At 51.2% G+C, this 26,710-nt stretch overlaps 2 protein-coding genes across 3 annotated transcripts in view; one reads left to right on the top strand and one right to left on the bottom strand.

Annotated features, from left to right (window-relative positions):
* Positions 1 to 553, top strand: part of VWA7 (von Willebrand factor A domain containing 7) — a 44,959-nt gene extending 44,406 nt beyond the window's left edge. For both annotated transcript variants that reach the window (XM_044419590.1, XM_044419588.1), the window contains one exon: positions 122 to 553. In XM_044419590.1, the coding sequence (XP_044275525.1) occupies positions 122 to 181 (60 nt within the window). In that variant the 3' untranslated portion in view covers positions 182 to 553. The remainder of the gene's footprint in view (positions 1 to 121) is intronic.
* On the bottom strand, positions 473 to 23,118 carry SAPCD1 (suppressor APC domain containing 1). The gene is made up of 6 exons (XM_044419592.1): positions 22,651 to 23,118; positions 9,999 to 10,135; positions 4,406 to 4,543; positions 3,437 to 3,538; positions 1,359 to 1,469; positions 473 to 636 (listed from the first exon to the last, which is right to left on the bottom strand). Exons 1-6 carry the CDS (start codon positions 23,084 to 23,086, stop codon positions 514 to 516), a joined length of 1,047 nt encoding a protein of 348 aa, XP_044275527.1. The 5' UTR covers positions 23,087 to 23,118; the 3' UTR covers positions 473 to 513.
* Between the last annotated feature and the right edge of the window lie 3,592 nt (positions 23,119 to 26,710).

The raw sequence follows: 26,710 nt of genomic DNA, 5'->3' as shown, positions 1-26,710 counted from the left end.
CTTCAATTTGTTTTAAGGAAATGAAGTTCTCGGCCTCACACCTGGAGCATGTTGGCCTGAGCAGGAGAGGGCCAGAAGTGGGTCAATACTGTCTCATTGCTGTGACTCTCTTCTTTTACAGACCAGTTTCCTTTCACAAGCTCTTTTCCATAAATCTCAACGGCCTGTGTTTCCAAAATAACAATAATCTCCCATCTCAAAGTTTCTCTTAAATAATTTTTGCAATTATGCAAACCAAAGGAAAATACGCACATTAAGTCAAGAGGAATGCTTTCCTAAAAGGTGGCATAACGTGTACCCCTGAAGAATTGAGGTTACTGCAGTCACATTTGCGGAGAAGATTGCTGCTGAAGGCAGATGTAATGGCATAAAAAAGAAGACGACAATAACCTCCTGGGCCAGAAAACTTTGGTGGAAAGATGGTCATTTGTCTTGGGCTCAGAGAAGGAAGTGATGGCACAGGCATTGCGCACAGAGAAAAGTTGTCACCATATTCACTGTTGACCTGGATGGTTAAATAAAGGTGGACTCCTTGTGGCTGGGTAGTCGGTAACCTCGGCTCTCCTTCAGTTGCTTGCACAGCGCTGCTTTTTCTTGTTCCAGCTGGGCAATGCGGTCACTTTTTTCAGACACTTCCTGTTAGCCAGGCAGATAGACAGTATTATGATAACATAACCATTATTCCACTAGTGCCGCCTCCTCCAGGAAGGCCATTTTGTTGTGCGAACCTTTCAGAGCAAGCTTGTTTGGATGTTCCTCACCTTCCCTGGAGCAACACTTGTCTCATATTACTATGGAGAAGACTGGATTTTAAAATGTTAGCATTCTGGGTGAAAATGTGAAAGATTAAATGTGTGTTAAAGAAGACACACTGATCTTCTAAATATGAAAATGGGGCTTCTAGATGAGATGTGAGTTTTAGCTTCAAAGTATTACTTGCTATTTCAAAATCTTGACAGCCAAATTCCTAGGAGTCAGAATACGTATTTCAGTGTACAAGTTCTGTATGCAGTTTTGCCCAATACATACAATTTCTGTAAGCAATTTCCCCCAACCAAGGCGTTCTGAATATTTTTTTAATATTTGCATTCTTTTATCCATTCTTTGATTGGAGAGATCAACAGCAAAATTTAAAGGCATAATGGTGAGGCTTAGTGCCCTGTAGATGGCCTTCTTGGCCCCTTCCAACCCTACTATTCTATCAACATATGAATTTTAAGGATAGTTCAGTTTGCATCATGTATTGGTTCAAAAGTGCAGAAGTAGGTAAATTCCCCTGTGTGTGTTTGTATGCATATAGATATGTAAAAATTCACAGATACACACACAGAAGATCAGCTTATAGAGTTTTGCTTTACCTTGATCAGTAGGTGGTTCTGTTCTTTGAGGACAGTGACCGCTTGCTGGTGAAACTCCTTTTTTCCTGGTGAATAAAGGGGGACCCCAAAACCACCCAGCGGAACTTCAGTCTGGAGAAGAGAAAAATCCACATAACCTTGTGAGTGACTCCTCTCCACTGCCATCGTAAGTGTTACTTTGCTCTAACAGTGTTGCTAAGCAACATCCTTCCTCGGGCCCTTGCGCTGCTGAAGAGGCACACTCACTAGGTTTTGACAGAAAGGTCAGGGATGAGGTAGGTGCGAAGGCACTGTGGAAAAGCATCATCAGTGGCACTGTGGGCCTTCCCATATCACCAGTTTTGTAACAGCGTATGAACATCCAACAGGGCCACGAGGCCTTCACCTTCGTGCTTTTACATGCATGCCATACAGTCAAGACACTGATCTGTAGGTGGCCGATGGTGACCCTGCCCTTCAAAATTAGGGACAGCGGTACCCAGAATTCCATGCACATCCAAGCCATTTGGGCCAGACTAGATAGGATATTAATGGTACGAATGCATTAACATCTATGGCTTCTGTAATGTAAATGGAAGTCAGGGAGGAGTAGCAATCTCGGAACCCCTTAAGAAGGGAGTTGAACCCTTCCCCTCCTGCTGTGGCCCCAACAAAACCCATCTCCCTTTGAAGGTGCTAGCTGGATGGGGAGCAGCAGTTCGGTACTTCAGACCAAGAATGAATCCACAGCCTCTGGGGTTTCCAAGATGATAGTAATCCCTTCCCGAGATCACCATCCCTACAATTTGGTAGTATCCTGGCTTTGGTGTGATTTCCTTCCCGTGCTAAGATACTGAAGTGCCTTTCATGAGATTGAGTTACTATCAGTAAGAGCTTACCATTAAAATAATGTTGGCTTTTTAATATTCTGGACCCACCCAAACTGGAAAGCAACCTGCACAACTTCTCTGAAATTAAATTTGGCCCTAGGCTGAAACAGGTCCAGAAACCCTGCAGCTGAGGCTTCCTTTATGATCCGTGTTCAAAATTGTGGCAGGGAGGGGAGTGAATTGCCTTACTCCTCTCTTTGCAAATGCGTAAAGAGGATTTAGTATGACTTGAGGGCAGCTGTATTTAAAACTGTGTCTCGAGGGGAAAATAGTAAGGTTACAGCAACAGAAGACAGGCAGTCTTCTAAGGGGCACCTTGGAAGGAAACCTGGAACAGGAGAAAAAGCTGGGCCTGGAAGGGGTTAAATCTATGAACGTGATATGGGAGGAAGAGACCGAGGGGCCCAATGGCAGATGAACCAATATGGGGGGAAGGAGCAAGAACTCAGAGGGGAGGGGAGACAAGGGGAGGGAGACAGATGGAGAGTTTTGAAGTGAGGTCTCGCAAGAGGCTGAAAGGGGTAAGTGGCAGGATTTGTTGACCTTATGGCTAGATACGGAGGACAGCATTTCCTTTCTTATTCCACGATCGGCTCAAAGGCAAAAAATTAAAATCTTCCCTCTCTCTATCTCTCCCCATATCTCCCTCTCCCCCCCACACACACCCCATCTGTTGGAAGTTGTCCCTTGCACTGAAATGGACAGGAGCACAGCTAAAGCTCCTGCTCGTTCCTATGAAGTGGGGCCAGCCCTACCATTAGGCAAAGTGGGATTACAACCTCGGGCATCCGAAGCGGGGAGCAGTGGCAGCAGCCTCCCTGAGGCTCCTTCTGAGCCCCACTGCTCCCTTCTCTTGGAGGACAGGGCTGTGCATGTCCCACATCTGTCCTAGGTCCCCCGGTGAGGCTGCTGCCCTCAGAGGCCATGGAGGACGCCATCCCATCGCCAGGGTTGCAGTGAGATTCAGCTCATTCTATGGATGGGATGAGGAGGGGAAGCCATCCCACCTTTGCTCCAGGCAGCCAAAAGTCTTGGCCCATCCCTCCCAGGAGGCTCTCCCTCAGCAGGTCAGAGTTCCCCCTTTCCCTTCTGCCTCCCATTAATGGGACTTTTGCAAGTCTTCCACCCAAGGCAGTCGCTTCGGCCTGCCTTGGCGGGGGTGGCCTTGGCCTCACACCGCCAGCCCCCCATACCCTCAGCCCTCCTGACCTTTCCAGGAGAAGTGAGCAGATTTTTCAAGCACAGATTCACTTCCTGGATCTTGGCCAGCAGCAGGCAGCTCTGGTTGGCATAAGGGTCGGGGAAACAGGTCTGCAGTGGTGCAACAAATAAAAACACTCAACTCGTTATTCAAGTGCATTGAATTCAAAAGAGAGAGCGCGCACGAGCGAACACCAGGATGTGGGGCAACTTGTCTCCTTCCAGGTAGACTCGGCCTGCAGCTCCCATCATGTCTTGCTACTGGCTATGCCAACTTGAGCTGATGGAAGTTGCAACCCAGCAAGACCTGGAAGGCCACAATTTGCCTCCTCAGCTTTATTCTGTGTGTGATAAATGTGTGGATTTAGTCCATTACAAGTAACTGAAATAATTTCATATCCCTTCTCAGTGTTAACTCCTGACCCCACAATTTTAGATAGTAATCTCCTTGGGGCAGGGAACTGCCCTCTTGTACTCCATAAGCATCTTACATGCTGACGGCAAGAACAGCAAGAGTTTTGCGGCTGTGCAGTGGATGTGTAAGTTCTCTTTTGGTACCTTCTTAATTCATAGGAGATCTCTTGCTACCCCTGCTGGCAAAACTCTGCCATTTTCTGGATGTGTGGTTAGTTTTAACCCTTCCAATGTTGTCTGGGGCCCCCACGAAATTAGTCAAAGCTCCAGCTCCAAGGCACTGTGATCACAGAGCTGGGACTGCAAAAGCAGCCATCTACAGAAAGTTTATAGCACAAGGTGCTACTGCTCCGCCTGAGCCCGTGCATTGGATGCACATCAGCCCCTGAGTTTGGAGGCTGATACGGACTCATAGTGGAGGCCATCATATCACTCAATTACACGCTGGGCTTTCTGGGCAGGGATGCCCCTCTGTGAATCCACCACCTGCGCAAGGCAGGACTGAGCTATCTGGGGCCTTAGCCCAACCTTCCGTCCATAAGGATCCAACACACGTGCACGTACCGCCTCAGCTCCCATGTGTGTCTGGCGTCTCTGGGCCTCCAGCAGGTGGCGCTGGAACCAGTCGCGCACCTGGTCCACCATCTCCAGCCCCTGCAGCAAGACGTCCCGCTGCCGTTCCAGCTCCTGCATCTGCTTCAGCTGCGAGTCAGAAAAGAGAAGCGGGGCTTCAGGCTGGTGTTTTCAGGGCTGCAGGGAAGACTCAGAAACCTTTGAAAGTGGAAGAACAGCGAACTGTCTCCCGATTACTTCAGGACTATCATCTATGGTGCTGAAAGCCAGCCTTCCCCAAACTTGTGCCCTTCAGTGGCAGCCAGTGCAGCCTTTCCTTTGAGCTTTATAGGATCCATCCATGGTGCTCCATGCTGATGAACCGATACTGGGGATGGAGTTCAGCACCTAGGTTAGCATCTATAAAAGTCCTATCGTGCTCAAAATAAAAGCTGCAATGGGAGAGAAGTCCAGCTGCAATGGAGGGGTCTCCATCCCCCCCCTCTGGGTGCTTCAGAGGATGAAAGTCCAGCAGTGCCTGTCAGCCCCAACAAGCAGGCGTGCTGAAAGTTCACATGCAACTGGGGGAAGGCCGCGTTACCCCCGCTCTCCCCAAAACACAGTAGCAAGAGCACCGTGCCTTAAGGAGTGGACCAGGAGCCTCCTTGCTGGGGGAAAGCCAGTGCCGAGTGAAGGACATAATCAGCATTGCAGTGAGATGGCAGATCACTTGACGTGCGTACTTCCCAATTTAATTTCCAGTACCTTCAATGGAAACAATGGAGCAGCGGGGCTGGTTTTATCACCTGGGTGGCTGTACACATGCCTGGATCATCCAGAGATTCTGCAGTTGCTTTCTGCACATCAGGGAGCAGAGGCCTCAGACAGGGGCTTGCTAAGCTCTTAAAAGATTTGGTGTCCAGGCCCATAAAACACAACTCTATATAAAATCTGTATGTGCTGACTTGTATTTTATCTCCATATTGAGAAGTAGCTACTAGGATTTATTTCTCTGTCACGGGAGGCAAATAAGCTCAAGTTGTCCTGCAGGGGTAGATTGGAGGCAGAGTTGACGCCTGGTGTGAGGAGAGTTAACCCTTGAAAAAAGAGATTCCAAGAATCCACCAGCCAATTATATCTGCTTTGTTAATGGCGGCAAAAATGGGTATTGCCCAAACCTGGAATAAGACACAATCAATCACATATTCGATCAACCAGCCCAGCAATGTAAACCACTGTGCCCCCAGTGTAGAAATTTTGTTCTGTTAGTTTGTGAGTTATTGGTGTGATGATACAGATTTTTGTGCTACTTATTCTGTCTGATAATTTAATGATATACATATAAATGTGGTATTATGAGCATGATTTGGCTGAATACCTGGTATATCTGAGGGTCTATATTGAGTGTTATATCAACATTTGCATTAATTATTTTTAAAGGATTATTAAACCTTGAAAGCTGTAATGCCCTCTGAAAAATGCCCCTGTGTGGCAATTAAACTAAGATTTAAAAAACAAACAAACAAACAAACCTTCCATTGGTTCTGAAGGGTACCCAAGTCTTTGAAACAGAGGTCTAGAGCCCGGGGAGGGAGCTGCAAGGTGGAGGCCCCACAGGTGCAGCCCTAGCCATGACTCTGGCCTCCAAGGCAGGGTTGCGGGTAGGGCCCCTTACATGTATTTACTCATATTAGTAGCAACTACTTTGTAATATCATCAAAATATGATGATATATGACACTTCCCAGATTCTATGAAGTTTTCTGTATTTTTCTGTGTTTTTATTGCTGTTTTATTGCAGTAAAATGTTGTACATATGCCCAATTTAATAATATGGTTTTTATTGTGTATGTTGTTGTTATATTATCTATTTTGTAACATGCCCAAAGAGTCAGCTTGGCTAATGGATGCGATAAAAAATAAATAATTAAATAAAATACATTAATGTTATCCATATTAGTATTATTATTTCTATAGCAGCGACGTGGATGTATAGGAGGCTTCACAGAGTAAAATAAGCACATGCACAAAAGTTGTCCCGGTGCTAAGAAGGTTACAATCTGCGGCTTGACAGTAGGGGGAGACAAGAGGGAAAGAGAGAGCAAGAGAGAGAAGGAGAAAGGGGTGGGAACCCGAGAGAGACGAGAAAGAGCAGGAGCAGATGGAGCTTAGATGTGGCTGTGCTGCACTTTGGTTTGATGGGAGAGCCAACCAAAAATGAAAGAAAAGGAGCTGTGGATTGGGGTGAGCGAGGGAGGTCATGCTGTGCGGTCGCGGGATGGGAATTACAGGCACCGGAAGTAACAAAGGAGAAGGCAAACGGGGGCTTTGGAAGCAGGATTTTAGGCAGCAGAAGGTCGTATGATTTAGAAGTGTGTATATCAAAGGCGGAAGGAAAAGGATGGGACATGGAGGACTTTAAGGCAAAGACAGGGGAGTTGTACTGGATGCTGTCAGGGCTCAGAAGCCAGAGAAGCAGTATGTTATTTTAAGATAGGTTCCGGTGTTAATATAAAATAACATGCGGACTAATATCAAGACTGGTACACAAGGCAACTTGTAAATATAATTTATAAGCCCCAAATCATAATCAGAACAAAATACCATTAAGCAAAGCATCACTTTATAACAGCAACATAATTAAGCCGGGGAGAACAACTGAAGAAAACAGGTACTAAAAGGAATACCAAAAAAGGAAGGGAAGGAATATAGGCTTGACTTTATCTCCAGAATACATGGGAAGACAGGCATTGCTGGCCTTCCTGAGGAGCAAATTCCAAGGACTTGGTGCCACTACAGAAAAGACCATGCTTTGTGCTGCAATCATATGCACATTGTGCCTAGGCAGAGCACACACCAGGAAACCTCCAGCAGACGTCCACTGATGAGGAGGTTCATATGAAAGAACCTCATATCCATGGGGTTTCATGCATCATGCAGCTTTCATTATGAGCTAAACACTGCCCGGGTCTCTGGGCATGGAGCAGAGTCTAGGGAGATCAGCACGAGGGTGTGTGTGTGTGAGAGAGAGAGAGACCCCAGGCGCCCGCTCCCATCTCACTCACCCAGAAGAAGAACTGCAGAGCCTCCAGACTGCCGAGGGCCGTGCCCAGCGGGACGATGAGTATGGTGTAGCCCCTCTGGACCGCCATTGTGGTGCTGTGGTGGTGGGTAGGCAGCAGTGCCCAGAGCAGGAGGGGCGGGGGCCACCCCAGCATTCCAGCAGGGCAGGGAGGTGTCCTCAGATCACCCCCACATCAAGCGGGGAAAGGCTTCTGGGGGCAACCTCACTCGGACAAGTGAACCTTGCCTGGCCACCCTTTGCTTTGCCCACCCGTGTCTCTCCTAGTTTCAGTCCATTGCACCTCCGGAGAGCAAAACCCGCCTAACCCTATTATAACACCACACACCGACAGCCCTAATTCTTTCAAACTTCCCCCATTTATTTATCTTTTACCTTGCCTTTTGCCAAAGAAGGGCACTCTGGGTGGCTAAGGTTAACACGCAGAGCAAAAAGGCAGCCTTAATTAGAGCACGGTGTTAAAAACCAACAAAAGCCCTGTTTTTCCCCGGAACCTTTTGGGGCCCCGGTTCTGCCTCGCCCAGCACGCCTTGCCACTGGCCCCATTTAGTTCAAGGCACTTCCACCACCGGGGCCACCGCTGCCTGCCCCCAGCCACCCCCACTTGGCTGTGGCCTTCCCCTTCCCCACCGAGCTGCCCTCGCGCCCCAGCCTTCCGGCAACTCTTCTCCCGGCACTTGCGCCACACGCTCCTCTTTTCCTTCAGGATCAGCAGCGCCGTTCTCCACCTTCCGCACTCCTTCGCCTCCTCCACACCAGCCTTCTGCATCCACAGTCCTTCCCCCAGCATGTGCGCCGCCTGCTTTTCCCAGCCCGGCCGTCGCCCTCTTCACCTCCACACCCGCTTTCCCCCAGCTCGGGACCCTTCCCAGCTCCGAGGGAATCGACGTGTCCGGAGCCTCCCCCTCCCCGTTTGCTGAACTCAGCACCTCCCAGGCATGCGGGGATGAGCTCTAAAGCCTCGGCTACCTCGGACAATGGTGGCCCTAATCCCAGTCTTTCCAGCTGGCCGCATTGATTTGGGGAGCAAGGAGAGGGGAGCAGAGGGCCAGCATCGCCACAGGATTAATGTCTGTCGCTTCGTTTTTGGTATCCTTTGAACCACCAAGCCCTGACTAGAGACATTTTAAATGTGTCTCCTTATTTTGGGTTCCACCTCTTAGACCCAACCAGTCCCTGGAAACGGCTAATGTCACAAGCAGTGTAAAAACGAGATGAAGGCGCTCATTCACAATCAACTAAATTGCACTCTCATTTCCCCCTGAGCCTTATCCATCTTGGCTGCTTCCGGCTCTGCCCCTCATGCAGAAAATCCAATAAGAAGGGAAAAATGGAAGGGCCGCAGAAGGACTCCTGGTTCCCAGGCAAAGCCCCCTCCACAACCCCCCTCCCTCAGCGAGCCTGCCTTCTGGCTGGCATTCCCACCGACTGCTCCAGTGCCTCTCCCATCAGGGCTGCCACGTGCTCGCCCGACTCACAGACAACTGGTGACAAAGCAGGCAGTGGGGTCCACGGCTCCTCCCCCCCCCACATTGCCTGGGCCAGAGCCTTAACGAGCAGGTTGCCATAATGACGAGGAGGAGCCATTCCAAGGGCCTCTTGCTCAGGTATGGGCCCTCTGCAAGGGCCCGTCCAGGCCCACCCTTGAGGTCAGTCCTGATCTTAGCTGGAGGCATCGGCTGACATAGCCAAGTTATGGAATCCACTGCCAAAGAACGTGGCAACATAGCCTCCCAATGGCTACCTGGGGACTCTGGCCAGAGGCCGCAGCTTCTGATCCCCAGGTGCTAGGGGACAGAGAGTTGCTGCCTAGGGGCTGCCCATTGAGCCATCTTGCTGGCCTTGTACGAACAGGATGATGGACTAACTAGGCCTTTGGGCAGAGCCAGCAGAACTCTCCCTGTAGCTGAAACTCTTTGCTGAGTTTCCCTCTCATGATCTTCCGAGGTGGGATGCTGGCAGTCCTAGTTCCATGAGGCTGTGATAGAAGGTTCTAGAATACATCCCCTCTCCCTACCCCGGATCAGCAACACTTGGGGGTAAAAGCCAGGCCCACAATTAGAACCTACTTGACTCTGGAGCCTAGACAATAGAGTGGCTGTCAAAGGACAATTATAGCCTGAGGTGACAGATTTTGAGCTAATTAACAAAATTGATTTCTTTGTGTAAATGTGTTCCCAGAATACATTTGAGTTTTTATAATCGCCCTGCCACACTCATAAGATGTCACTGCATGTATGTCCAGATACCTTTTTTCTATAAGCTTCCTGGGCTTCCCCAATAATTCTTCTGTCTTTTTTCTTACTACAATAGATTCTAGACAGACAGACAGACAGACAGACAGACAGACAGACAGAGGAAACTGCTTCACAATAGCTAGCTAGGAGCTCTGTGTCTGGAAGCACCCAAGGCAACTACTACCAACAAATAAAATTTAAAAAAAAATCTTCCCTTTCACATGGAACAGGGGATGCCTGGATGAAGAGGGGCTTAGCCACTCTGCTAACCCTGGAGTGCTCCTCACCGTATCATATTCCATGGCATTGGAAATGGTGTGCCGGCGTGGCTCCTTCAGGATTCGGATATTCCTGCGTCGCCCAGCTTGGCACAGGGAGCTGTTGATGCTGCGGGACCGAGAGACTCCTTTCCCATCAGATTCTCCTGGTGAGAGAGAGAGAATGGAACACTTAAAATGGCTTCCATGTATTGTATTATGTAATACAATATAATATTAACTGATTGCAACAAACGAAACTTGCATACATGTGCTTTTCATTGGCTGTATTTGCATGTAACATTTGAGGTTAATCATGGATTGTTCCTTTAATCATGCATTTCTTGCAGACCACTGTGTGTTTTTTCTGTTTCTTCTTTCTCTTCTGCCCATTTTGCCCAGCTTTGGAGTAGTTTGTTTTCAGCCTACACTTTCAAGGTGTTTCTTTTTCAGGCTACACAGCTGCACAAACAAACCAGGGATAAACTATGATACTGGGTTCAGATATCACAACAAGCCATGGTTTAAAGAGGGAAGGCTTCTTAAGTCACCATCGAAACACGGCTTCTATTTGCGGTCAACCAAATTTGCGGTCCTTTGTTTCTTTGCAGAGATGTCATGGACATAATAGCATGCTCAATTTTAACAAATCAAACTATGGCTTAGCACTGCAAGCAATAAACCCTCACTTGGGGTCAAACTACATATTACTGTGCTGTAATGTTTGTTTTCATGGAAAGCAGCAGAAGACCAGCAGAAGAGCAGCTGGTGAGGAGAGGTGATCAAAAAACACAGAACAATTTCTCCTCCTTTCCCCTGCCCTGCAGCAGAGGCTGGAAATGTGTCTCCCCACACAAGGGAGCCCCTAAAACAGCCCCATGAGGGGTTTCTGTATGTCGCTAAGAAAGAATGTGGCGGTGAACCATGGAAACAAGACAAGGCAGGAGCTAGTCTTGTCTCCACTCCCTTGGGGGCTTTTCCCAGGTTGCTCAGCCATTTGCCCTTCCTCTCTCTCGTTCTGGGCAGGGAAGGGGCAAATGTCTCCTTCTCTCACTCAGTTCTGCTCTTGCTCTGGATGGCTCAGTGTTGGTGAAAAGTCCCAATAAGCTGGATCTTGCACTACCCCGTAAGAGCTGCTTCCTGCTTGAGCACCTCACCTCACCTGCAAGAGCTGCTGATCTACCTGTTTATTCTCTAAAATTCAAAGGGCAGATGCTGTGGCTTTTAAAGTGTGCTTAGCACAACATGTAGAACCATCCCCTGGAAATACACAGAGAGCCCCAGGACAGAACCGTGATGGGGAACTTGGGTTCAGAGTCCCAGAGCCTCAGAGTTCAGTAGCAGCCACAGCATTTCAGTGCACAAAACTTGAGCCGGGAATGCCTTTCTTGGAAAGGGTCTAAAGCGACATGGCTGCGAAACGATTTCCATGTGCCAGCCTGCCCTGGCTTGAGGCCCTGAAGCAAGGTCTGTGGAAAAAGGGCCAGCCCCACTGCAGCCACTGTGTCTCATTCATGCCCCAATTTCACGTCTTTCCCTCCGCCCCTGTGCCAGTCTCATCCCGACGGCTTTAATGAAAGCCACTAATTGCAGTGACTCATTGATTAACGGAGCCCGGCATGGCTCTAGTCCAGTGGGATTGATTGTCCCACTGATTTCCTGGAGACAGAATTAATGAAGGGCAGGGTGCTCATCACAAAAGCACACGCCGCAGCCAGGGATCCTGCCGCCTCCCCAGCCCGCATTTCTGCCCAGGTCTCGTGTTCCTGTCCTCCAGCTTTCCCCTCACTGTTCTCACTGCAGTGATGCCCCACAAGGGGCAAGGGCAGGGGCAGGGGCAAAATCGGCTGGAGAGACGCTGTGCCTTCATCACTGTGACCAGGCAGAAAAGATGCACCTGGCAGCATTCTCTCCTCTGTGCAGCAATTAGTCGTGGGATCCTGGGTCTTCACTGCATCTGGCCACCCTGCTAACAGAAACCCTGGAGGCCGCGGGGGCCGGGTGGGGAGAAATGATCGGGAATGAGGAACTATGCTGGACTACCATTCCCATCAACCCTTGCCTCTCATTTAAAACTTTTTCATCCCACTCCTCAGCTCAAAAATCTCCCTGAGCAACTCTCGAGCAATCAGGAAAGCAGGACAGTCCCTGGCTGCAGACTTACAATGTAAAAAGGTTCCATGTACAAGGAAAGGCGATCGGGAGGGAAGAGGAAAAAGTGGCCTTTCAGCAGGGCTGGTGGGGTGGACTTGCCTCCCCTCACATCACAAAGCCTCTCCTCTTATTGGCCATGTTGACTGGGGCTGATGGGCATTGTAGTCAACTGCCTCTAGGGGGCCACAGATTTCTCTGCTTGCAATAGTTTTACGACATGATGGATGCATGGGGTGGAGAAAGCAAATAGAGAGGGGTCCCTGCACCCCCAAATCTCATCATGGTGCTGGCCTTCAGGGTCACCCAACGGAAGCAAATCGAGGAGGGCTGGAAGGAAGTCCTCCACCACCCTCAGCGCCGCCCACTTCTGCCGTTTCCCGCCACACGATAGGGTGATGGCTGCTTGATTTGGTGGCTCTGGTAAGCTCAGAGGGGAGAGGACTCAGTGTGACCAGCCATGATGGCTCAAGCTCCCACCTATGGGTAGCCAGCCCATGGGCTTCCCCTGGATACCCCGTGGCTGCTGTGGGATTCCCAAGCAGTGCTGGCCTCGGATTTTGAGGGCCCCTGGGCAAGGCGCCCTCCGCGGGGCACCCCCCGCCCCGTGCCTTGACCTTCTTCCCAGCTGCTGCTGCTCCTTTGCTCACCCTGGCCTCCGCTCACCTGGACAGGCAGAGGGAGGCAAGAGGCAGGTGGCAGCACGGAAGAAGAGGTGCCCGTCTAGCGGGGCTCTTGTCGGTGGACCCCCGGCTAGCGGCTCGCCTGGATGCCAGCCCTGCAGACTGGATGGACCACTGGCCTGATCCAGCTGGGCTTCTCTCATTTCCATAATCCCCTGTCTGTCTGCCCTCTTCTGCAATGCGTATTTGGGAGGGGGAGATCCTTTCTCCAGCCCCCTCGCCTTCCTTTGCCCTTGCCCTAATCCCTTTTGAGCCTTGATCGTTTCTGTGGCCTGCAAGGACCACAGAGACAGACAAGGCGTGGACAATCCCCAAGCCGGTCAGCCATGCTGGGAGCAGCGAGGGGGGGCATGGCGGAGGGTGCAGCCAAAAATCCAGGCCACCCTGCCCACATTTCAGCTGATGCACAAGATCTGCAGTGCACAGGAAGTACCGTGCCAGCTGACGGCCACAGATAAACGGCAGACAATCAGACAATGAAGCGACTCCGGGCCAGCTCAGCAGATGGAGGGATGCCCGTGGCTCAGCGCCAAGCCCTAAAAGCAGGCAGATCTTCTCTCCTCTGCAGAGAGCAGCTGAGGCAGCAGCTGCCAATCAGCATGGGAGCCTTTTGCTCTCAGGGAGCACCCTGTTACCATCCTCGCACTAACTTGCCACTGAAGTCACCCGTCCAAGCAGACTCGCAGTCTTTTCCCTGTTCCTGACCAGACTGGTGACAGAATCTCGGCTTTCAATTCGTAAGGAGGAAATAAAAACTTGGGTCCATGGGAAAGATCAAACGTTTGAACCTCTGCTGCTTTATTGCCCGGAGCCCCAGTACCTGCAGTCAGGAAGGATAATGCATTACCGGGTAGAGGCAAACTCAGCTACAAAATCACAGCCCATGTACAGACACTTTTACAACCTGCTGGTCGCGTACACCAATACAGAGTGTTAAATTTCCAGATAATGTTGGTGCAATAGCATCCTGATGTCTTTAGGCATGACATAATGTTCTAAACTATCAGAAATACTGGCAGCAATAGGATGGAAACCATTACCGGCTGCTGTTTTGATAGGTCAGTCTAGCAAATTCTTGACAGTTCGGGTCAGCCGAGTCGGTCTGCTTAAACATGCCAGTGTGTCCGATGGAGGAGCCCTTCGGGAAGTCTGGTTTGACAAGCACCCTCAGCAGGGGCTTGCCTCTGTTTAGGTGGGCCCATTCAGAAACAAATGAACAGCATTATTTCAGTTTTTCTACAGCTGATAAGAACACAGGTATTTCCTCACTAATAGTGTTAGTGAGGCTTCTCAGTCCAGCTGAGAATGCCATCTTCTTAAGGCAACAGCAATGCTAAGCAGTGACCTGGCTTGGAAAGCTGGTGCTTCGTGAGAAAGAGTTGCAGGTTTGCTTTTCTAACACAAAGGCACATATAAGCAACATTTTTCTGCCAGAATTTATCTCAATTTTTCCAACACTGGTCATAATTTGGGAATTTCCCAAGGGCCACATCAAGTGCAAGAAAGATGCTGCCCATCTGTCCTCACACCCCACAGGTTCACAAGAGAAAGTGACATTTGCCAGAGTAAAAGTGGAGTGTAATGTGTGTGCGGGATTGAGGATGGGGGATCCCGCAGGCCGGGTCTCCTCTGCACCCAGACAGAGAAATCTCTGAGCACTGCTCAGCGGCTGCCTGATCGAGCTAAGAGACTTCCCTGCTCCCTGCACCCTGCTGCATTTTGCCTGCGGTGGAAGCCCAGCTGAGGCGCGGGAGGGCAGGGTCACTGGTGGGTAGAGAAAAGCTAATCCCATCTTCCCCAGTGCTGAAATCGCCCTGCATGGAGAGCATTAAGTTGGGGGAGTTTGCTATTTTTTCTTTTTCTTTTTACCAGCAGTGTGTAGAGCTGGCAGTGATGGTCAAGAAATCTCCAGGCATTATTCACCCTTCCGGCTAATAGCCAAACAGCCCAGTCTGCACGCTTCATATACCATGTGGTTGTTGCCACGAGCAACTTTGCTATACCCACTGCATGAAAAACAGAGATCATGTGACTTGCCCAGGGTGTGTAGGCACAGTCCGTTCCACGGGGGCCCCACAGAGGGGGGGTGGTTAGGAGGCATCTTGCGATCTCACCCCAAATAACATGGAGCCACTCCTGTTCCCGGGACACATCACCCTGAATTAAGTAAACAATCCCACCCATTATGACAAGATGGGCCTGCCAAAATCCTCTCTTGTGTGCAACTTTTAAAGGCAGACAGGAACCCGAAAGCTTCCTCTGCAAATAGTGCCCCCCCCCAAGCTTTGCACTTTCCCAGATTTAATATTTCAGTCAGCTTGCCAGCTTTCTCCCCACACCCAGCCAGAAAAGTAGCCAGTGGATTCCTCAGCCTGGCAGCGTGTGAGGCTGCATCCCTCGCGGCAGGGGCATAGCTGCCTTTGGTTGTCTGGGACGTCAAGTGGGCTCCAGTGTAAGGCCAGGAAAGAAGTTCCCTGCAGCATGTCCCATCCAGGACGCCCCCTCTCAGCTGCTCTGGATCCAAGACTGTGGCTTACATGTGGCCCTGTGGATGGTGCTGGACTGCAATTCCATCAGCCCCAGCCAATTGGCTCATAGTGAGAGAGTTGCCTCTGGGGGGGCCACATGCTCCCTGTCCCGGCAGCAGGGCTCGTTGTCCCGTCCTTAGGTTACTTCTGAATGAAACTCGTGCCGTACCATCCCTCATCCGGCCCCATTCATGAAAATGTACAGGGATGGGTACAAACCAGATGTCCTCTTTTATTTGTAAACTTCCTGTGTTTTTCTGTGATTTCTCCTTTTCTCCCACTTTTTTAACCACCAAAAAAAAGAAAAAAAATAGAAGAAATTAAAATGAAATCAAAATGAAAGACGTTAAAACAGAGAGGCAAAGTAGCTGTACAATGGCTTTGGTATTGCCAGAAACCCTCCAGCCAGACCCATAATATGGAGGGATGAAAGTGCTGGGAGAGGCTGGAAGAGGAAGGTTCACGGTGTCAGCTCCCAGCAGGGAGGAGGTGGGGATTATCAGCATGACAAGCAACAAAAAACAGCTCGGGAACGGTGAGTAGAAACCAAATAAAGAACGGTGAGTAAAGACAGTGGAATTAACCACAGACAAATCAAACCAAATATGAGAACTGAGCCTCAGACAGACAGAAACAAGAGGGCAGGGAAATGCACCCCACCCGCTGCTTAAATGGGAATGGGGCACACCCAGGGTGTCAGGTCACAACCTGGAGATTCACTCTCACCATAATACCAGGGCTCAGGGCACCCGTCTGCCGGCCCGGCCCCTCCCTGCTTAGTCCTTCCTACGCGACACACCAGTGCGAGGAAAGGTTGGCACGCGCTGGAAGAGGAGCAAAGAGGAGCGAGCCAGGGAAGAACCTGGCAAAGAGCCGTGGCTACCGCAGCAGGTCCTTTCTCACGTGATAGAGGCAACTTGTGGCCACCCGGATATTCTGGCCAACAGTTCCTCTCATCCTTCACCACTGGATATGGGGCTGATGGAAGCTGTGGGCCAGCACATCCACGTGGCCACAAATTGCCCATCCCTGTTTCAAAGGATATGGTGAATCCCATGGCTGCATGTCAACTATTCCACATACACCAGTACAGAAGTAAACTGCACATCCTCATATGATCCTGGAATAGAAGTGTTTCTCTATTGTATTTATAGCCTGCCTTTCTTCCGAAGAGTTCAGTGTGGCACACACTGTGTGCCTTCTCTGCCTCATTTTATCTTCACAAAAAATCCAGTGGGGTCACTTAGGCTGAGAGAAACTAACTAGGTTCAGGCAACATTATAACCCACATTTAGGGAAAGTGTATGGGTTGTCTGTGGGTTGCTGTTGAACCATGGCTTGTTCTTGAGCCATGGTTCATTGTGTTGTCTGAATCCAACTGAGATAACAAACCATGGTGAACAACCCACAGTTCACAGCACAAGAAACCATGGGTTCTCTTCTTGGGTTGTTCATGGTTAATCCATGGCTTGTTAGCACATCTGGATTCTGACAACGCAATAACCCAAATCTCAACATCAAGCCACGGTTCAGCAACAACTTACCCTCAGGATTGGCATTTTTGGCAGCAGGCCCATGTTTATAGCATTATGGCCCCCTTACCAGCATTCAGCTTGGTATAAGAAACTTGCAGAGCCTTCCTCAACTGGATGCCATTCCGGTGTGTCAAGTCCCACCATACTGGCTAGGAGGGCCCCAGGCTGGGGAAGCCAGGTTTCCACGAACACCCCTGTAGTAGCAAACCTGAACTGATGCGGGCACAGGAATTGCTCCCACTACTAGAAAGCAAAAGAACTGTGCGGCCCTTTGCAGGGCTCATGCTGTCTTTAACGCAGGCTTATGCTGGCCAGGGCCATTGCTGTGTTCTGGCCAATGAGTCAACAAGGTGATTGAAGACATGCTGGAGGAAAATGAACCCTGGATCAAGCCTGGCAAGGGCTTTAGAGATCACGTCGTCCAACTGCCCGCTGGAGCTGTAGGATCCCAAGCAGTTGGGCTGGCCAGGCTGTGCTAAGAACCCTCCAGCGAAGGAGAAGACACCACTTCACAAGGTCGTCTTTTCTGTTCTGGGCCCTTCTTGTTAGGAAACTTCTCCTAATCTTTAGCAGAAACCTGCTCCCACATCACTTCCAGCCCTTGGTTCTCCTGGACAGAGTCCAACAATTCTGCCCTAAGGGCAAATAGCCACCACCATTCCAGCTTCTGTTTCTTGAAGGAGCAGGTGCAAGTTTACAAGATGCCCAATTCACACACTCCCTCACGTCATAATTTTGATTCTGAGGGAGACAATGAAATGATGAAAATCAAGGACACAAGGGCTGGGTTTACGTGACCCAACAAGCCACAGCAGTGTCTTATCATTCCTGGTCTGCTGTGTCATCCAGCCCGTGTATTCAGCACAGACAGCTTGGCCTTTAGAAACCACAAACCTTCCTATGGTTCCTTGCACCACCGTGGCTTGTTGTGCTTTCTGAACCCAGAAAACCAGACCATGGTGGTTTGAAGGCCAGAACCAGAGCGCTGCCATTCTCGCTGTTCTTGCCAAGCAGCGAGCTGGAGATGCTGCTCTGCATGACTGTCAGAGGCATCCCATCTCTGCCCGCCTCCTGTGCTAAAGATTTTCTCCAGGCCAGAAGCAGGCAGTCAGCTGGACAGTGCTGCAGGAAAAAGTGGTGTTGCTCGGCTGATGCCCCCGCTTCCTCTGTGCCGGAGGGAAGCTGTCCTTGCAGGAGCAGGAGGCGTGAGAAAAAGCTGGGCAGTGGGGCCTGCTTGGGGATGGCACCACTCAGCCGATTTGCCCCAATTTCTCAGCCCCACTCATGAGAGAGAAGGGCAAGTGCTTCCCCTCCTTTGCGGCTCCTGCTTGCAAGAAAGGCCCCCAGGCAGGCACGGCAGGCAAGCGGGAGCAAGAAGGGCACAAGCAGGGCAATCGGCTGAGCGTCACTGCCCGGCGGATTCCCTGCCCTCCCAGAGGCACCCGTGAGGGGCCTCCATCAGCTGCGTGCGTGGCAGAGCAGTGAGGGGGCTCAGCTGAGTGCTGCTGCTGTTTCCTTTTGCAGTGCTGCCCAGCTGGTTTCCTCCCACTGCCCTTTTGCCTGAGGGCCCCTGGCAGGCCCCCCGGAGAAGCAGGCGAGGGGCCTGATCCGTTTCCCCACCCTCTCAGCTGTGCTTCAGGACATGAGCCCTGCGTGCGCAGCAGAGCCGCCTGACAAGCCAAACGGCACTCATCACTGCAGCTGCCAAGGAGAGGAGCCTCCTGGGATACCTTCTGGAGGACTGAGAGGGAAAGAGTCGGCCAGAGGGAGGAAATGTCCCACCGGGAGCCTCTCTGTCCGATTGCGAGGCTGAAGAAAAAGCCACAGGCCACACAGAGCTGCGTGTCGTGACGTGGGAACCCAGCCCAGGTGCTGAGGCTGGCACCGTGGAACCAGGACTGGGTGGAAAGAAAACACACTGGTGGAGGCTGATCTTCGAAGGAGGAAATACGTCCAACGTTCACTGCCCAGCCTCTCAACGTGGGAAAGAGCAGAGCCACTGAGAAGCCCAGCAGGGATGCAGGAAGCAGAAATGACAACTTCCTGTGCGGGTTTGTTTGCAAGGGAGAAATGCAGACGTCCCAGGAGGGCTGCATCAAAGGATACTCTTGGCACCCCTCAAATAAGCTTTCCAGGGGGTTGTCTGGGTTTCTCGTGATGGAATAATAATCATGATACAAACATAGCAATATATTTTGTAGCTACCTTTCAAGAACTTCCCTTTTTCAGCTAGCTGTATCAATTCGCCTGCAAGCAAAGCAGCAGTTGCATGCCACAAACACGAATGATGCAATTTTAAACTTGCAGGTGCTTCTGTGTTACTTGTGTGGCATTCCTGTGGTTTCTTGTTTATTACGTTGTGGTAATATTTCTTTTAAAGCTTTCTGGAAGCATGACTGAGAGGTGGTACAGGAAAATATACCCACAATACATAAAAGAATATGTGTTGTTGTTTTTTAAAGTCTTTACATAAATAAATCATCTAAGGTTGGAGCACTATGAAGTTGTGGAGAGAACTGACTCACTTGGCATCTGTGTCTTCCAGAGATGGTGGCCACGGGAATGTGTCTGTCTGTCTGTCTGTCTGTCTGTCTGTCTGTCTCTCTCTCTCTCTCTCTCACACACACACACACACACCCTTTTGCATTTAGACATTCACTTCAGGAACTGCCCTCATGACCAGAAGATCTGCTAGCAAGGCTGGCCCAGGTGTTTTGGGACCTGAGGAAAAGCGGCGACGGGGGCCCCCACTACGCCCGCAAGCTGCCAAGTGAAGCTGCACGGTTTCCCCACACAGTGACGCTAGTTAGGCTCCTGGGGCAGAAAGCCCCTCCAGCCCCTCTCCCGCTTTCAGGCAGGAACGACACAGGAAGCCACCCACAGTGAGCTGCCTTGTCATGAGGCCCAAACCCTGCGGCCTGGGGCAGCGGTGAGGGCGGGCCTGCTCCTGCCTCACCCTCAGCGGGGCGACCGGCTCCCCTTCCTCTGCTTCCCCCGCTGCTGGAGGGCCAAGGGCAGAGAAGGCGGAGCTGGGACTCCACGGCCAGGATGGCCTGGTTGTCTACAGGACACGGCCGTGGTTTGTCCCCGGGGCAAGCAAGCCGCCCGCACAGCTTGCTGTGTTGTGTCAACCTGTCCAGTCACACCAAGCAGAGACGGAGGTGCGACGCCCAGATTTCTGGCTCGGTCTGCTCTGCGAAGGGGACCTGCGGCTCCTGCTTCAAAGCTGCCCAGCGCCACCGGCTGGAGCGGCAGGACGTTTCCTGCTGACAAAATGGAGAGGTTTGGAACAAACCCCAAAGCCACACCTCACCTAGGCATGGGGTGGGTGTGAAATGAAGAGCCGCCCAGCGTCCATCTTGTTGTGGGGGACGGGTGGGCAGGAGGAGACGAGGGGGCCTGGGGGGTTATTTCCGCAGCTTCCTAATCCCCCACCCCCAGCCTCTGTCCTCTGCCCAGTGCATGGCCCATTAACGAAAGCTCCTTACTGTGGAGGGAAGTTGGATCAGAGCAGTGGGGTAAGAGGATTGCTCGTCTCCATGGCGGAGGAGACAGGATCAGGAGCACTAAACCGCTGGCCGTATGGTGCCCTGGCTGAGCTGCTGAAGGCCTGCCGGAGGCGCAAGGCTGGGCTGAGGGAGAGCGCTCCTGGGGCAGAGCCCGCCGCCTCTGATCACTCCCCTTTCCATCCTGATTCCACTCCTCCCCCAAACACTCCGGGGCATCTTTCTGCCGGCAGGAGGAGAGCCTGCCTTGGGTATTTCAGGTTGCTTTTCCAAATAGGCTGCAGGATCTTCTCAGCCGTACTTCTCTGCACTGAGGTGCCGTGGAGCCCAGAGCTGCAGGACTTCGATTGGCAGGAATGCTCTGTCACCTGCGCATCCTCGCACCCTCCCTCCAGCTTTGCTCTTCCCCCTGACCGGGTCTGCACAGCACAACAGCCCACGGTGGCTTAATTCACCCACACAGGCTGCCCCACCAAGCTGGGAATCCACAGGTGCCTGGCTTGCCACGGCTTATCACGTCATACAAGCCCAGACAACAGGGGATGTTTGAAGGTTAAAATACCCTCAAATAACCCATGGCTTGTTTTAGGATTATTTGAGGGTTGTCTAACACTCAAACAACCCCTCAAACAAGCCATGGCAAGCCAGGTGTTGCTTTCTATTATGAAGTGAAATTATATTGTATTTTTTTTCTTTGAAAAGCCTACTTAGAAACATAGAGCGAGTCAGAAGGGGTCTCCTGGGTTATCTAATCTGACCCCCCCCGGCTCTAGCTGGCTCCGCTCATGACATGCCCCTCCTTTTGGAAGCTCCTCTGCCCTAAAAGGCTAATACATCTTTTGAATAAATAAAGCGACATTGATTTTAAAGAGCTCCCCTTTAGAAGGAGCAGATGCACCAGGGTGCTTAGTGGCTGCCCAGCCACGCTGACCCCCGTCAGGGTACCAAACGTCCTCCGTCCTGGAGCTGAACAGTCTCGGCACGGCCACCCAGACTTTCCTTGTTTTTCCCTTCCTCAAGCCACAAAGGGTGCGGCAGAGGAGAAAGGCCTGGAAAAACACACCAGGCATCCTAGCCCATTCTGACATAAGCCCCAATTCTGGCAACTGATCAGAAAAGGAAATCATGGCAAACGTTTCCCGAGGGACACCGTTTCCTTTCTCTCCAAGACCTTTTGAAAAATTGTATTCAGTGAGACAGGCAGAGTCAAGCGGCTTCAGGCAAAAGGCCTGCCGGGTTTAGGCTGCTTCCCCCTCGCAAAAAAAGGCACCGTGGAGCCTCTTATGCATGCATACGATGAGCCCAGGCTGGGAAGCAGAAGTCCCAGTCCTGGTCCGTCTTGCTAAGCACCGCACTGCTCTGGCCCCTGAGCCCAGCCACCCAGGGCTGGGGCCTCGCCCTTTAAAGGCTGCTGTGCCTTTAACAGGTCCCGGAAGTGTAGATACACTTTCCCAACTGGGTGCCCTCCAGAAGTGCCGAACTACATCTCCCATAAGCTCCAGGCATAGCTGGTGGATTCTGGGAGTTGTTGACCAACACTGCTGGAGGGAGGCAGGTTGGGAAGGCTACATTTGCCAGTGAGGGGAGAATCTCTGTGCCATAAAAAGTTTGTCCTGCTGAGTTTTGCAAACTGAGCTGCAATTTCTGCCCCTTGGTCATGCAACATTAAGAGCAACCCAGAGCCACTCCAGGTTTCTTGCTTGGGGCTGGCGGAAACTGGAATCATCTCTACCAGTCCACTCCTGGTTCTTCTCACTGCTGCTGAGGCCTCCTCTCCCTTCCCTCCACCCCATGCCAGGAATCAACTTCCCAGTTTTCCACTGTTTCCACCAAACTGGAAGGGGGCACTGCAAGGGCAGGCTAGCTTAGCTCCTTTGACATCGGGGCCCTTCTCAGCAAGCCCCACATTCAGCACCCATCACAAGCCGAGCAGAGAAGCAGCGATACTGCAGAACGGGGGGAGAGCAATGATCCACAGAACAAAGAATCAGATAGAACCATTTGTAATCAATTAATTTACATTCTTTTCTGTGCCAGGTAAAAACCTTTTGATTTACCCATTATTTTAAGGATTAAACATCCCTAGTAGGGGGCTATTTAGTCCAAGCGCCATTAGAGCTCACTTTTCCCCAGAGAATCGAGGCACACCAGTTCCCAGCCCCCCTGCACTGGTCTGCTAGGCTTCCCGTCTCAGAGAACCCAGCAATCCTGCTCCAGGCCGGACCCCCCTCCACACCCCCTGCCAGCACCGGACTCAGCACTCCTCTGGCCTCACTTACGTATCCGGCTCAGGTTCTTCATAGACTGGGATGAGCTCTGTCCACCCTCGGCTTGGCCAGCTCCTGCGCCCTCTCTCGCCTTCTCCGCTTCTTCCTCTTCTTCCGCCCGGAGGAGGGCAATTCTCAATCCAGCCACCAGGCGGGGAAAGCTCAAATAGCCCCCACAGGGCTCTGCCACCTGCTGGAGGGCCTGGAGGACCCCGGCTGGAAGCTGGCATCTCTCTCTGTCTCCTTGGGCAGTCACCCCAGAGCCTCCGCGGCCCCAGCGGCTCTCAATCTCTGAGACGTGGATGGTCCCACTCTGCTGGTCATCCAGGATTTCAAAGAGTGTCCGGAGGCTGCGGAGAAAGGGGCGTGGCAGGCGGGTGCCCCGAATTGGAGGAGGGTCTTCTGGGGTGGGAGGAAGGGACGGGGCCGCCAGCCCCCCAGAGCTCATTTGGAGTGGGGCTTAGGCTATCTGAGGGAGGGGGTAGATTTTGTTGGGAATTTGCTTGTTTGGAAGGACTGTCTGGTTCTTTGGGAGAGGAGGAATTCTAGAAGGCAAGTTATAAGAGGGCAGTGGAGAAAGCAGAATTCAGCAGGATGTGCTCAGGAAAGGAAGCGGTGAGACTGGAAGTCAGAACTCCTGGGGAGAGGAGAAACTGGGGTGAGGAGTTGGGACACCTGGGGTTTCTAGGAGGAGCTGCTGGGGGTCTGGAATTAGAAGCAGGGCCCTCCTGAGCCCTCTCGCTGCCTCGACGGCCAGGGTGGCGCGGATGCTGTGCCGAGACCTCTAGTTTGTGAGAGACAGAATATCTGATTGAGCCAGATTGGCCAAGCTGGTCTGGGGTGGGTGGAGGGGGAGCGAGGAGTGTAATCATGTGACCCATCCCAGATAATCGCCTGGACGCCAGATGATTAGCGGCTCTGTCTAATGAGGTGGCTTCCCCTCTAGGGGAAAGAGGGAGAATTAGTCTCCCTGGTGGGTGACTGAACTCCGAATCTGGGGTCAGTGGGGCCAACTTCCTTTCATCCTTCTTTCCAAATGTATTTCTTGATTTCTTTTCTTTTGATAACAGCCATCCCTCTCAACATAAACACACACATGCATGCGCAGAGGCAGCGAAAGACACATTGAACGGAGGAAGCCCTGCGTGTCACTTCCGCTCAAACCGTGGGACTCTTTGGAAAGCACTCCCTCCCTCCGTCCCCGACAGCCGCTTTGCCCACTGCAGAGCTCTCAGTTCATTTACTGCCATTGAATGGGACACAAAATCCACTGGAGAGCCTGCCCTGAAATTAAAGGGAAGTGCACAGAGCAATGCGCATCCTGAGCTTCTGGAACATCACTGGTGATTTCTGTTGACTGTGATGGCGTGGATGCACATGGGGCCATAGGAAACTTGGCTTTAGGGGGCGTCATACTGAACTGGAATTGGCTCTACTCTGATTCCACATATGTCTCTGGTGGGTTTGAGAGCCTGGTTTGCTGAGTCACAGTGGATTTGATATCCCTTCAGCCACGGTTACCTGCTCTGGCATCATGGGTGTAGTCCAAGAGAGAACAGTATGAAAGGGGGGGACCCTTGCAGAAGCCCAGGGGTGCAAGAGGCAGGAGGGGAGCAGTGAGGAGGGAGTCTGGCTTTATCAGACGGGGTGCCAGGCTGAGGCCACGGATTCCTTGCCCTATTTCGCCTCACGATGCCAGGGCTCCATCAGGAAGATGCTCTCTGGAGGAAACTTTTACCTGCTCGCTGAGCACCCTTCTCTGGAAAGGGTCTCATCAGAATAATATCAACCTTCCAAGGGGTGGGAGAATAGGAAAAGTCATAGGAGAGGATAACCAGGAGCAGAATAAGAGGAGATGAGGGAAAGAAAGAGAGTGGGCTATAGAAAGGGAATTAAAAGAACAGAAAGAGACTATTTGCAAAGCATCATCATTGCCATTGCTGTTATGGTGTTGATCATTCTACAAAAGCATCTGCAACCCTTGCTTCATTAGCTGCACAGCCTGTGGTGGCGTTTCTGGATCCAATTCAGCTTGCTGAGTTTTAACCTACAAACCACAACACACCCTGGAACTCACATATATTAAAGACCACCATAATATCATGCCTGCCAGCATGTCCCCTGCTCACCGACACGTGTGTTCCCCGTGAGCCTTGGCTGCCTGGCTGATACGCACATCTGCGTGGATACAGACACGTGGGACTCTGCCACGGGAACCGGTGCCCTGCTCGGCCAAGCCTAAGCTCAGTCAAGTGCGCCCCGTGTGCGCGGGCACCTGGCCTTTCAGCCTTGCTTGCTTGGCGGCAAGTGCTCCACCTTGTGGCCAATGTCTGAAGCTTTTCCATATTCAGGAATAAAATGGAAAAGTTAGACGTCAGGGATACAAAGCAGCTGAAGCTGCATCCGGAGGTCTGGGGAGGCTAAATGAGAAGCGTCTCGGCCACATGGTAGCAATACTGTCCAGCTGCTGGCCTCCAGAACATCAGAGCATTTCTGATGCAATGACATTCTTTCTGGTTTGTTATTCCATTCACTGCTGTTTGTTTAGGTAATTTCTTTTGTTAAAGTTCACATTGGTGTTGGTGCTTGTTTGTTTATTTAGTCATTAGGTTTATATCCCATCTCTTATCCTGCAAAGAATCTAAGTTGGCTTGCATAATTTTTCTCCTCCTCTCCAGTTTATCTTCTCAATAGCCCAGTGAGGTAGGTTAGGCTTAATGACCTGCAGAGTTGTGAGTGAGCAAGCGAGCGAGCGAGCGAGCTTCAGGACCAAGCAGGACTAGATTCTAGTTCTTCCAAGTTCTGAAGAATTAATAATAATTGATACTTAATAAAGCAACAGTAACTAATAGATAATTTGCATAGAGAGACACACACATGCATGCACATTATGTAAAAATGGCATGATTGGCTGTAACAGAGGGCTTTGTTAGGTCCCTCACAAGCCCTGCCTTATGTTTTGCAATTATGCCAGCCGGTTCTTCCCTTGTCCAGGCTTCAGGCTGCTTCTGTTCTAACATGCACGTCCCTCTTCCTGACCCAATCCTTTTCCCCTTCCCTAGCTTCCTTCTTTTGGAGTCTGGGTAGGGAGTGAGATGGCAGCAGCTGCTCAATAGAGCCCGGAAACCCCTTTGCTAATCTGTCCCGGAGTGGGGAGGATGGGCTGGCCCAGGGAGCAGATGCTACGCTGAATTCTCTGGAGCACCTGCAGCTCCCTCATTTCCCTGCAGCAGCCCCTTCAGGGTCCCAGAGAAGAGGGATCGGACGGAGGCCATGCTTGAATAGTGTGTGCTTGCAGGCGGGGGTGGGGGGATGTGACGCAGCTGCCCCTCCCTGTCCTTGGCTCTGTGACTTGGAAAGCATGGCAGATGGCAGATGACGTTAAGAGAAGATGCTTTTCCTACTTTAAAGCTGCACCTCTTGACTATCTTTCCCAGGTGTGCAGCTGTTAAAGGCACACGACCTCAGTCATAAAGGGCTGAAAATTTAGAGATCAAAAGGTTTCTTTCTCACCACCAGTGAACTAGAAATTGAAGCTGGTGGTCGGAGCATAAGGAGTTGCTTTTTCTTCCTCTGCCTTTATGCAAGCTCACTCACAGGGAGAAACTGGCCTCTGAAGGGGTGAGGAAACACCACGGAATGAATGAATGAATGAATGAATGAATGAATGAATGAATGAATGAATGAATGTTGGTCGATTGCAGCAAAGCAGTAAAGTAGCATTGTGATAATGCAGGGCCAGAAGAGATGAGACCTTACATGGCTGCAGTCCTATGCACAATTACCTGAGTCATTCCAGCTGAGTGCATGAGCTTACTTCACAGTAGACACATATAGGATTGCACTGTAAACCTCCGGGTTTATTTGGGGGGTGGGGTGGGGGAGAGAACCAAAGATGCTCTTGAAATGATCGAGGCCACTGCACATGGGGAAGGGGCTTCGGGCTTTTCTCCCTGCAGTGCAGGCTCCCCACCGCCTTTCACCCCAGAAAGGATTCCTCCACTGGGACCAATCCCTTTGCCAGCCACCTCTCTCTGAAGAAAATGTTGGCACACGCTTGATGCAGGTACAG

The sequence above is a fragment of the Varanus komodoensis genome, unplaced genomic scaffold (assembly GCF_004798865.1).
Source record: "Varanus komodoensis strain SLA01 unplaced genomic scaffold, ASM479886v1 scaffold105, whole genome shotgun sequence".
Taxonomy (NCBI): Eukaryota; Metazoa; Chordata; class Lepidosauria; order Squamata; family Varanidae; genus Varanus; species Varanus komodoensis.
This window is presented reverse-complemented; position numbering and strand designations above follow the sequence as displayed.